A 13,211-nucleotide genomic window follows, 5' to 3' on the forward strand; every position below is an offset into this window, starting at 1 on the left:
CAACACAGCTTGTTTAACCCTTTTCATCTAGCGTGCCAGCAGGGACTTCCTGAGCATAATCCCACAGTATTTGAATAATTAGAAGGTAGTAATGAGGATTTAATTAGTCCTTGAGATAGGTTGAAACAGAACCCCTAAGAACTTTCCCTCTCAGACACGGATCGCAGGCAGAATTGATGGTGCCGCTAGCTGTGCTGTGCTGGAAAATGTATTCTGTGGCTTGAGGCAGTGCTTCGGTGCCGTTGTGTGAGCATCAGATCAACACAGGAGGCATCCTGGGTGAAGTCTTCCAGAATTGTTGAGCAGTGCCCCAACCATGCCGACCTACATAGAGATCTCGTTTTCCTCTCCCTGTTCAGAAAGAGGAGTTGCCATAGCAGCATGAGTGCTAGCTAACCATGCCTAACTGGGGACTACTCCTGCCCTAGCAGATACCAGCATCAGCGAAATCGAACCAGTACAGCCAAGAGAAGAGCAGTAACAAAGTGTTGCCTTTTTATAAATTTCAAGTATTTTGTGTGGTCAAACACCATAGGGTCTTTGGCCGTTTTTCATCAGAACCACACAAAAAGAAACTTGTCCTTGGAACCTGATCTGTGCAGTGATGTTTCTCAGTAACTGCATTTTATTAATAAAATTAGTCTGGCACCCAGGAAAGCGTGTAACAGACTGGGGGTGGTACACATTGAGATGTTTTTGTGAGCAGCTACAAAAGGAGAGTCAGAACTTAGGCAGTTAGGATCGGCCCTTTAGTGCTTAGGTGTCGTCTTCCTAGCCAGAGACTTAGGTGTTAATTTATACTGGGTTAGGAAGGAACGTCTCGATTGCTACCACATTCCTCTTCTATCCTAACAATGTTTCTCTTTACCAACTATTGGTGGGTATCAACTTCTCTTCCAAGTGAGCAGAATTCTCATCAAAATTTCAGTCACATATTGTATGGAAAAGACCTTTCTCACACTGTGTATGCATGTTCATATTCGTGCACATGTGTGTACAGGTGCCTTTGTCAACAGTTCTATATCTTATTTGTTGAAACAAGAGCTACCACTAGACATTGACCTTAGCACTTTATCTCTACCAACTGGTGAGCCAGAGAGTTCCAGGGGGCCACTGTTTCCACCTCCTTGGTAATAGGACTACATGCATGTGCTGGCATCCCTGGCTTCTTAAGTAGGTGCTAAAGACCCAAACCCAGGGGCACCTGAGCCATCTCCCCAGCTCCTTTCTTGTACTTTCTGGCGCCATGGCATTGGAAAGGTTCTCTTGGGTCTCTGTGGGTCCCTGAGCCCCTTAAACACACACCCAGATCTACGTGGACAGCAGAGGCACTGTCAGTGCCGGACACTCCCAGAGCCAGCAGTCCGTCAGTGTTCATGCCATTCAGCACACGTCTCCCAAGCAGAGAACTAAGAGTGGTATGTGCCGCATGCCTCCTGCATCAGTGTGTCTCTTCCAGCATTGTGGGGGCATCTGGAGTCTGCACTTCTGATTTCTGTCACTGATTGCCATCCTACCTCGCCATTCTCTCAGATTCTGAGGATATTTACATGGAAATAAGTAAAAACTTTAATATTCCAATATTCCAATATTGTGCCTGGTTTCAAAGTGAGAGCTATCTCAAAAGATGATTTGTAAATTGTTAAGGTTTTTTTAAGATTCTTTGAATGTTGATTGATCTAATTTCTAATTTTATTTCTTCTTTTTATTGCTTCTTTTATCTGCAGTCTGTCTGTCTTAGTGCCGCCTTTATTTTTGAGATTATATTTAATCATAGCACTTCTCCTTCCTTCTCCTTCTGCCCCTCCCATGAACCTTCCTGTTCTCTTATTCATGAGTTTTTTTTCACTAATTGTTCTTACATGTTTTTCCATACGTGTGTTTTCAAGGCTGACCATTTGTATTAGATAACCAGTTGGTGTGCTCGTCCCAGGGGTAGATGATTTCTCCTGCTCCCAGCCTTCCTAGAATTCTTTCTGCAGGGTTGAGGCCTCATAGGTGTTCCCCTAACCACTTTAGCATGTGTATGTTGTTGTTCTTGTCTTACCCATGTTTGGCTAGTCTTTTTTGGTGAGACTTGATGAGTGTGGCTTCGATATTTCTCAGAGACACAGTTGCACAGCAAACTCTGACCCTCTGGGTCTTAGGATCTTTCCATCCTTCCTCCTCTGCGATCCCTGAACCTAATCCAACTTGCTGCAGTAGATTGTAGATGTGTCCCTTGGAACTGGACTTCACAGTCTACGTTTGATTGGTTGTGGTTTTCTATAATGGTCTCAGTCTGTTGCAAAGAGAAGTTTCCTCAATGAGGGTTGAAGACTACACTTACCTGTGGGCATAGGGACAAATATTTATAGAGTGTAGTTAGGGATTGTGGTAAAGTGGGGGCTGTAGGTTCTCCTCTGAGATCCATGACATTACTAGCTCTGGACAGCTGGCTGGGTTTACAGTACCAGGCATGATTTCCCTCTTATTTGACTGATCTGAACTATCAAAAACAGATAAGCATGTTGGTGCTAAAATCAGAGGCAGCCATGAGGAGGGTAAGGAATGGAATTGGGGTTTGGTGTTTAGTTCTGATGGGGGAACCTGCAGAGAAAGGCACCCACCTACCTCTGGTTCTCCACTTTGAGACTGACAGTAAGCCTGCCCACACTGGGAAGTTCCAGGGATGCCCTGGTTATTGGGGGTGTTCTCTATTCCTTCCTAGCTCCTTCTAGATCAATGGAGAAATTGCCTGCTGACCATTAGCAACAGTCCCCATCTCCTCCAAAAGCAATTGATTAGCCTTTGCTCTTACTGAAGGATCCCTTCTTATGACCTGCAAAATATGACAGTAAACTCAAATGGGAGGTTGCTTACAAGAGATGGTGTCTGGACCTCACTCTAGAGAGCTTTCTGATCTCTTGAACCTCTGGACTCGGCCTCTGGGAAAGTATGTCTCACAGGAAGTTGGAAAACATTACGTACAGGAAAACTCAGTATTTGCTGACGAGTGTCTGTTTACTTTTAGGGTGTTTTAGAGGAGGTATGGTGCTGTCGAGTGTCTGTTTGACTCTTAGGGTGTTTTAGAGAAGACATGATGCTGTCACTCCATCAGCTTCTCGCTGCCTAGGAATTGTGCATGTGACAGTTATTTCTGTCAGTTCAGGCATCTGAGAATGTCTGGATCTTGGTAAATTCAGTATTGTGTATTGCATAAAATGTGTTTTCCTTCTAATCCTTTTGTGTTCCCTACCTCGGTGAAAGACCATTTTTTGCCTTTAATCACAAGCCAGAAAGCTAAATCAGCCAGACCTGGCTCTCCATCCGAGCAGTCATGGGGATCCAGTAGCTCCTCCGTGTACCAGGTCCCCACATGAGCTGAGCAGCCAGTGTCTTCAGGTATCCTTAGCAGGTCTGTCTTTCTGCTGAAGGCCCTTCTCTGAGCAGCCCTGTCTTCTCTTTCTGGGCTCTCTCCACACCCTGTCTCACAGTTTGCTACCACATTAACCCTGTCTTAGAAGCTCTGTGTACACTGACTGACTGGTCTGTGAGCCGCCAGGATCTTCTTGCCTGGCTCTCACTTAATGGTCAGGTCCAGATCACTGACCGTATTTAGCTTCAAGTCACTATTTGCCAGGTGTGAGGTCAATGAAGAGGCCCCTTCCTGCTGGACCGCCCGTCCCCCATTGGTTGGGTGTCACAGCTGAGGCTGGCAGCTCTTGGCCACTCACGGGTGGTACCACTGAAGCATCATAGGCTAGAGCTCCATGGGGGCCAGGATTGTGGTCTCCTCTACCTCAAATTCCAGTGTTCCCTGTCCCATGTCCGAACTCCTTTTCATCTGCAGATGCTGCGGGAGCAGAAGATCTGGGTTTAAGTTTTTAAATGGCAAACTTAACCATTAATGATTTTGTGACCTTGGACGTTTGGTGAAATCTGCTTCCTGATACATAAAACAAAGGTCAGAGCGTCCTTTGGACACAGTGTGCATGCAGCTGGAGAGGACCTTGTTTCTGAAGTGGTGAGCACAGGGCAGTGGTTATTAATAAGATGAGCATCATGCAGGTCGCTCGGATGAGATGGGTTGGAGCCCACAGAGAGCGCTGTTTGCATCTCTTAGCTGTGATCAAGAGTGTTCGGGACGCCATGGCCATCCGCTCGTTTGCTTCTTTCAGCCCAGCAATGCACTTACCCTCGTGGCCCTCAACTCGGAAGACAACTTTTGCAGCAGACAGTTGCATAGAGAAAGGCTGAATGTTTTGTCCCCACCTACCAGCAGGGTAATCCGTCTGGCCCTCCCCGGCTCTAATTTACCCGGTGATAGATGATGTCGCTTTGGATGTAAGTCAGCAGTTGAGAGCGAGTGGGGTGGGCAGGGGCAGCCTAGTGGCTGCTGCTGCGGGGCCTGCGTGTGAAACTCGGCAGTAGCAGGGGAAGGAGAAAGAGCGATTCTGCCAGTTAACCTAATGGCACAGCTGGCGCAACGCGGGGGGCCTGGGTTAAAGCCTTGAATGGGTCATTAGTTCCCGTCTTCCTCGGAGCAGTTCATGTGGTGAAGAAAAGCAGGCAGGCAGATAAACACTGAAGATATTAAAATAGGACCAGAATGTTTCTTACGGCCCATTTTTCTCTCCAGATAGGAATGTGACACCTATTTGTGAGTGTAATGGCCTTTCTAGTGGAGACACGGGGCTGAGGCGGTGCCGCCTGTGACCACAGTGACTGGCTCACAGAAACAAGTAATTCTGAAGGGGTTTTTGTTTGTTTTTTTTGTTTTGTTTTGTTTTGTTTAGCAGATGCCAGCCTGAAAATAGATTGTCCCCGTGCCAAAGGAAAAGCATGTTTGTGTTTTGGTGGCTTCTGGAGCTTTGTGTGTCTTACAAGTGCTCTTGTAGCGCTCAGCGACCGACACGACCACCTTTGGTGAAGCAGTTGAATAGAGTGTGACTGGGGCCTGGCTCTGCTGTGCGAGCCTGGTGCTCGCCTCAGTTCCTCTGCTGTTCGAGCCTGCTGCTCGCCTCGGTTCCTCTGCTGTGCGAGCCTGCTGCTCGCCTCAGTTCCTCTGCTGTGCGAGCCTGCTGCTCGCCTCGGTTCCTCTGTTATGAGAGCCTGGTGCTTTCCTTGGTTCCTCTGCTGCGTGAGCCTGGTGCTCGCCTTGGTTCTCCTCCTGTAGGACAAACCATTACTGGGTTCTTACTTGACCCCTTTTCTCCAACAATCTTTGCAGAATTTTCTATTGCATACATAAATCACGGATAGACAGTTGGAGGTCAAGACGCTGGCTAAAAATCCTTCCAAGTTTAGCTTTTCATATATACGATGACACCGAAGAGAACACTGGGAAGTCCTTGGTCTCCACACCTTCAGAAAATCCTAGTGGGTTGCTATCCATTATGTTCATGGTTATCATGTCATTGCTATCCACCGATGCTTGTGGCCCTGAGGTTAGAAAAGCTGCAGCCCGTTCTCACTCTTCATCTGGAATATCTGTTCAGACTCTTGACAGGAAGTGCTCATTCGTATTCTCCTCCCCTCTACCCGTTGCCCTCATAGGCCAAGAAAACTGTACACTTGAGTCATGGGACACCCAGAGCTGGTCAGGCCTGAAATGGCTTGAGATTGGCAGGCTTGTCTTATCTGACCCACATATTGTGGCCTACCAGTTATTTCTAGAACCAGCCATTTGGTTCTAGAAATTGGATCTGTGCTTTCTGAATATTGAAGTCAGCTCTGGCTGACTATGGAAAGAGAACTCAGCAAACAGGCCCTACGGCCACTTGCTTCTTCCTAGGCAAGGGCTCAGACTGCAGGCCAGAGGTGCTTGGGGACAGCATTCCACCTGGGGAAGTAACCACTTACAGGGACTTAGAGTATGGTTTGCTTCACTAGTAAATAGTTTGTAGGGGAGCCTGGCAAAGAGATGGGTTTGTGGCCAGAGGTAAATGGTGGGTTATCTATAAGCTCCTGAGGAGTTTGTATCTGACTCTTAAAAGCATCTTTTGTGTGAATGCGTCAGCTCTTCATTTCATTTCCCATATAAGGGAGGTGCAGTTGTCAGAAATGGCAGCAGACAGGCTCCCATGTGGTAGCTCCACATTTTAGCCTGGGTTTTCTGACCAGAGCCCGCAGTCTTCATGGCTGCAGGCACAGTGGGGTTGGGCAGAGGGGTATATTGGCACATGTTTAGGTGGTGGAGACAGCTGTGCTTTCTTCCCCATTCAGCGCCCAGTCTTCCTCTCCTGTCAGTTGCTCCTTCTCATGACAGCCTTCCCTTGGGAAGGACTCTGAACACAAGGCAAGAACTGGCCAATCCTGTTTTATACAGTAGAAGTACAGGACTCTGGATGGAGCTGCCCCATTAGTCACTCTGGGCATGTGTGTTTGCTCCACCTGCACACCCGACACTGCCCGGGCAGATGAGAAAGGAGGGCTTAAAGCCGCAGGTGCTCACAGTCTGTGGGAAAGCCAGTTACAGGAAAAGACCGCCATGTCAGCATGCTGGCTACTCTAGTGCAGGGGTCATGCTGCTGGCCACACGTGAAAAACACCTTCTGTCCTACAACGCCAAGGGTGGTGACAGGTGGGACCATCAGGGTGGGAGTCCCTGGGGATAAAGGTGCAAGGCCTTTTGGCACAATGCAAAAAGGAGGACACTAAGCAGTTTATCCAACTGTGCTTTCCCTAGTGAGTTTCTCTTCCCATCTGACTGCAGATTGCACATAGTAGGGATAAAGCTTGCTTTGTGAGCCAAAGGGTACATGAATAAATAAACACACATCAGTGGTGGTATAAAATATCTCTTTTAAACTGTCTGTTATGTATTTAAGTTCATAAGTAGCACAAAATCTCAGCATTTCCTTTAAAAAGGTTCTTTTCTTTAGTTGATGAAGGCTAGAGTAGAATGGAGCCTGCAGGTCCATTTGTGTAACATTGTCATGAACCTAGATACCAGCTTGGTGGCTTAGGTTGGCACTCACACAGTGAATAGAGTGTTGGTAGGCTCACTGTCCGGCAATAACTGCCTTGTATAGCATCCACGGGGCTCTTCAGCACAAAAGCATGCTTTCGTGTACACTTTCTCTGCTTGACTCTCAGAATGATTCCATAGCCCAGGGAAAGAAGAGCCTGCCCTGCTCCATGTGGATGTTCACAGTCAACCATGCTCTGCCCCGTGTGGGTGCTCACGGTCTCCTGTGCCCTGCCCCACATGGGTGCTCACGGTCTCCTGTGCCCTGCCCCACATGGGTGCTCACGGTCTCCCATGCTCTGCCCCGCGTGGGTACTCACAGTCACTTGTGGCAGAGGCAGGTCGGAGGCTATGCATCTTTCCTGGCCTCTATGAAACTCCTTGTTTGTGAGAGAGAGAGATGTAAGTTTTATCTTCATGGGACATTTTTAGTAATAAACATTCCTCTATATAATACAAATAATTGCCTAATCTAGTGCTTTGTCCTGCGTTTGAATTTCCTCCTGTAGATACTTGGTTGGGACACGTGATTCTTTACTACGTACAGTGGCTCGGTGTGGAGGCTTTTCACCCTCTACTCTCTAAGCTTCCCTTGCTAGAAAGTCTGCTTGTAGCTAGCGACACTTCACACCTTGCACAAGTACAGCTGTGTTCTCTCAGCTGTCAGGTTTTCTCTTCTCCACTGTCACAAGCTGCCATTCTGTAATAACTTCCTAAAAGCAAAATACAGGCAAATAAACAGTAACACCATAAATAGGCAGAAATATTTTATTGAAATTTGATTTTTTTTCCTTTTGAGGGAGAAGAAATGCTTACAATGCCCATTTCCTTCTGTGAAGATTTAAAATAATAGCACAAACAATTGAATGACCAAGTCCAAAGAGCTTGCAGACATAGCCCCTCCCCCTCCCTGCAGGAGACAACAAATATGTCTGTCTGAAATGACAGAGAGCTAACTAGAGCTGGCATGCCGAGCCACTGTCGAGCCCCTAAGATGAGAAGGGCTTAAGAGTCTAGTTGGCGTCTATACAGCAGACCTTGACACCAAACTAGCCCCCATCCATGCTGCCGTGAACCAGACCACCCCTGCTGACCACTTGGGGACAGGCTGGTTGCTTTTAGTGGTGTTTGTTGGGAGCTGATGGGGCTAGGTCTTCTTATGGTGGCTTTCTCCTCACAGCGTGTCTGTCCCCACGTCACAAATGTACGTATTGTTCTAGATTTAGACAGAGGGGAAATACCTCTTTCTCAAGCAACTTGTGCTCACTTTTCACCAATCTCTTTAGAAGTTTATGTCAGTATTCCGTAACTGTTTAAAAATTGAACGTCCTGGGACCTGGGAGTGTAACTCAGTGGTATACGCCTATCATGCACCAAGTGTGGGGGCCTAGTCCCAGAACTGCGGGGGAGGGGGCAACTAGAAGTGTTCTTTAGTAGAATTCCTGCTGGTGGCCAGCTGTGAGTCTATATCGACTGATGTATGGCTGTGAGTCTCTGGCTGGCCTTGCCTCTCTAAACACAGCTCCCCTCCAGTCCTTTCTTCATTCTGCACATTGCAGCAGCATTAGCTTGAAAAGTGTGCGGGGTCCTGTCCTCCTGTCCCTTTGCTGTCGTGGCATCATCTGGCCAGTGCTGGTATTCGAACCAAGAGTCCAGCTCTCTGCAGATCGCAGAGCAGGCTGTAAGCCCTGTGTGCTTGGGAGGTCACTGCTGTGTGCAGGAGAGTATCAGAGACAGTGGCTGATGCGTTGAGACAGATGGCAAGAGCACGGGATCCTAAAGGAGCCCAGAGGAGCATTCAGATTCACTCACAAGAAGAAAAGTAGAAAGTGCAGCACAGCACAGCCGCACACTGTAGAGCTCCCGAAGAGCGCACTGAAGCAGTGGCTGCCCTAGCCAGAGACTCTGGTGGGAAGCAGAACAAGCGGGTTGCTTCCCAGGACATGCCCTTCCCAAACCCCTTGGAACATGTACACACCTGAGCCCCCAGGTCATACAGACTCCACATATTAAAGTAAAAGCGGGTGCACAGTAAACATTAGCTTATCCTTTGTTGATGGATACTGCGTCCCAGAGTCCAAAGGTATCCTTGGCGATGTATAGACCAGGAATTTACCTAGTCTTGCAGAACTCTCTGTCATGCTGACTCTGTTGAACCTTACAGGAGTCTTTATTTTAAGAGGAGGCAACTGGGGCCCCAGAGAAATTATGTAAAGTTGCAAGTTATAGTAGCACTGTAATAAATTCATTTACATATCTGACCAACTAGATTCTGAACTGAAGACGCAACCCTGGGAGCAGGCCTTCTGTCCCCAGCCCAGCAAAGTTAGTTGGTGATTGAGCTACAGTTGAGGGACAGCTGAATGCTGAAAGGGCCTGCATGGCAGCGCTAACCAGCCACAAGGGAAGCGGTTGCACACAGCCCTGTGGATCTGAGCGCCTTTTCTGTTAGCCAGGGCACTGTCTGAAAACCTGGAGGATTTCCTAGGAAAGCTTGGGTACGGCTCCGTGGAACATCTGAAGATGCAGTCATTTAGAGTAATGTCAGTGCCCTGATTCCCGCTTGTTTTCAGATTGGCAAAGCAAACATTTTCTCTGATGATTTCTATCTAGGAGCTGCCAATTGAGCCCAATTTCATAAGATTCCTTTTTATAAATAAATTAGATGGATAATAAGAAGCTCTCCTCGCTTTCGCTGTATGTCTCTTTAGGCAGAAGCCGTGTTAGAAGAGCTCATTTTGTTCTCAGGAAATGTAAGCCCTGGTCTCTGTTACCTGGTGACTTTGCTTTCCTACACTTAACTGCCTTCCTGCAGGCCTGTTTTTCCCTGCAGCTGCGGAGGCCCCACTCTGGGTTCAGCTCTGAACAGGCGTACCTGCCTCTCCCCAGCCAGAGTCCCTACTGAGAAACGTGAGCATTCTCCCCCAACACACTTGCGATGGCGACCTGTCTCAGGTTGCCTTTTGTCAGTATGCTATTTGAACACATACTTCTGTTGGCCTAGGCTGCTCAAGAGGGTATTGCTAACTTTGTATTTCTCTAGAATTTAAGCATGTGGTTTTCTGATGCATTAAATACCTGTTTATCAAGAGCCTACTGTGTTATGCTCTGCAGCATCTTAGACACCCGTCCAGTTACTCAGAAAGCGGTTTGGGTCGGGTGTGGTACTGCCGCCACTCATCCCAGTGCAGGGAGTACACCAGGTGCGTGCCGTCCAGGGAGATCCAGCCTGCACTGGGTCATAAAAGGGTGTGGAATGCAGCCCGTGTACCACAGACAGGCTGAGGTGTTGAGTGAGACGTGATCTTTGGTTTTTGTTTTGTGTCACTTCTTAGTGAGGAAGAGAAGGAATAAGTTAGTTAAAAACAGTCTAGTGGCTGGAGAAAGACTCCTTGGAGCTTTTCTTCCAAGCATGGAGAAGTCTCTAGATACCAGAGCATGTGTCAGAGCCAGGTAGATGTGCAGCAGCCTCTGACTCCCGCACTCAGGCAGAGACTGGAACCCTGGGGCAAGCTGGTGAGCTGAGCTCGCCGGAACTGCTAAGCTGGGTTCAGCGAGAGACGCTGCCTTGTAAATGTGATGGAGAGTGGTGGAGGAAGACACCAGATACCAACTTCGGCCCTTCACATGCATGTGCAGACAGGTGCACCCACACACATGTGAACATGCCTACACACATCACGTAGGCATGTAGAAGTGATGCTGCACGTAGAGATGATGAAACGGATTTAGAAGGCGTGAGAAAGTGTGGGAAAGGTGATCCAGCTTGAAGTTGGGCATTCAGGGAACGCAGTAGAAGAATGTGCACATGAAGAGACTTCTGAGAAGTAGAGACAGGACAGTATTCGATTTTGTTGAAGGTCAGCGCTTGATACAATCTTCTGGGATGGACAAGGCTGGCAGATAGACATGACAGCAGAGGGAGAGAAACTGTGTCCGTGGGGTCCACGTGAGGGGCCTCCAGCAGACGGTGTATTGCAGGCCTCAGTGCTGCGGGAAGCTGTGAGGGCTTCATGTGAGTGAAGGGTTTGTCTGGTACCTCTCTTTAGTCCTGAACATTAGCTCCTGCAGCTTTGTAGTAAGGACTAAGAGGAGGGGCCTGAGTAGTTAGACCAATAGCAGGAGGCAGACTTTGCAGAACGGGGACTGAAGAGATGAGCCATTCACAGTGTCATCAAGACAGGCTGCCGGATCCAGTGTGACTGGGAGGGGACTGTTGACAGAAGCGGCTGGGCCTGTGGTGACGTCACACACAGGTGGGACTGTGGCTGACAGAGCAGATTCTGGGCCTGTGATGACGTCACACACAGGTGGGACTGTGGCTGGCAGAGCAGATTCTGGGCCTGTGATGACGTCACCCACAGGTGGGACTGTGGCTGGCAGAGCAGATTCTGGGCCTGTGATGACGTCACACACAGGTGGGACTGTGACTGACAGAGCAGATTCTGGGCCTGTGATGACGTCACACACAGGTGGGACTGTGGCTGGCAGAGCAGATTCAAGGGTGGAAGTTGGAAAAAATGCTGAGGTGCAAAACACAAATGGGCTGGGTCCCTGCAGTGCAGTGAGTTGGCTCCTCATGGGTGCTCAAGCTGTCAGGACGGAAGGCGCTCCGGTGCTGTAGACCTGTGCCCCACAGAGAAGGCACGGAGCCCATCCCGCCCTGGTATGAGTGGAAGTTACCCTGCTTTGCTTGTCTGTGGCCCATCTACAGAGGAGGTAGTGGGGACTTCCTCTTCACCCCCATGGCGCTCCCCCAGATCTTCCTCCCTGGATTTGAGATGTCTTGGATGTTTCTCTGCGGGAGCCAGGGGGTCCCAACCCTCTCCCCATCTACCTTCTACAGGATCCCACGGATATTTTGTGTATACAAAAATGATAAGACACCTGCGTGACTGTTTCTGTTTGTTTCCCATGTAGGTTTTATGTCAGGCACACAGAGAAACCCCCAGATGTCTCAGTACGGACCTCAGCAGGCAGGACCATCCATGTCACCCCACCCTTCTCCTGGGGGCCAGATGCATCCTGGAATCAGTAACTTTCAGCAGAGTAACTCAAGTGGCACTTACGGTCCACAGATGAGCCAGTATGGACCCCAAGGTAATGAAGGCAAAGCATGGTGGTGGGAGGAAGGGGGTTTTCTTAATGTGCTCCTCAGGACTTTAATGGTATAAACAGGCATCACAATTCTGTTGTTCACTATGGCAGATGGTGAAGTTAATCGAAGCTGTGATGGTAGAAAGTACAGCCACCGTCCTAGCATGTAGGGCTTGGCCTCTGGGTAAATGCTCACATAGGAACGGTGCAGACCCGGTCCTGGGGTGTAGCTCCAAGTGCTGGTGAAGAAAGGCACAGCCACATCCTCAGAATGTCTCCTGTTTAAATTGGCCATTCGTGTAGCCTGCCAGTTCTTAACAGCACACACGCCCTGGTAGCCTCTCCAGTCCAGGGCCTAGTCTTTCCTCAGGTGCTACAGAAGACACACAGTAGCTCCCACTTTCCTGACCCTTGCATCCTCACAGAACACAGGCTGGCACGGATGCAGGTCTGGGGCTGGAAGGCGATGAGGGGATAGGAACATGTGCAGAACCGTACCCATATCAGTTTCCATGCCACCTTCCTGAAGCGTCAGGTCTGTGTAGAGCCCTGTTGCTGTGTCTTTAAAACTGACAGGTGAATTTTGGAGTCACTTTTGGTACTAAGACATTTAAAGTATCGTGCCTGAATTATGTTTAGTGTACTGAAATTAGACATTAGTGGATCATTTGGATAGACTGAGATAATCTGGTGTGGTTGCTCGAAAAATCCTCATATCTGAGAATTCAGGAATATTCCAAGTTAAGACAAGTGCCCCAAAGACAGGCAGTTGCTTCTGCCCACGGGAAGCTGCATCTCATTGGGATCTGTGTCTGTGGAATAAACAAACGGAGGCTCCCAGAGCCTGGCCAGCCCATGAGGCCCTCTGAGGATCAGCAAGTATCCTGAAGGCCCTGGAAACCGTGGCTTGTCCAGGAGCAAGTACTTCTCATCTGCAAACAGTGACTCACCAGTGTCTTACCTTGAAGCCCCGTCTATAAAAGATGTTAGGTATTCTTAGAGTTATCATCGATGGGACAGTTTCTTTACCTCATGTTGCTTTATTGTGCCTATCTTTCAGCTTCTTCTGTTGCTGGGAGAGCATGAGAATACCCAATAACCCTTTCCAAATGACCCCTTCCTGCTTCGTTTATGTGCATGTGGGCAGGGTGGGCAGAACCTT

At 48.6% G+C, this 13,211-nt stretch overlaps 1 protein-coding gene across 5 annotated transcripts in view; it reads left to right on the plus strand.

Annotated features, from left to right (window-relative positions):
- Window positions 1-13,211, plus strand: part of Arid1b (AT-rich interaction domain 1B) — a 366,765-nt gene that overhangs the window by 289,984 nt on the left and 63,570 nt on the right. For all 5 annotated transcript variants that reach the window (XM_085687826.2, XM_085687808.2, XM_085687811.2 and 2 more), the window contains one exon: window positions 11,873-12,052. In XM_085687826.2, the coding sequence (XP_085543952.2) occupies window positions 11,873-12,052 (180 nt within the window). The remainder of the gene's footprint in view (window positions 1-11,872; window positions 12,053-13,211) is intronic.

The sequence above is a fragment of the Myodes glareolus genome, chromosome 1, assembly GCF_982192425.1.
Source record: "Myodes glareolus chromosome 1, mMyoGla1.1, whole genome shotgun sequence".
In the NCBI taxonomy this organism is placed as follows: domain Eukaryota; kingdom Metazoa; phylum Chordata; class Mammalia; order Rodentia; family Cricetidae; genus Myodes; species Myodes glareolus.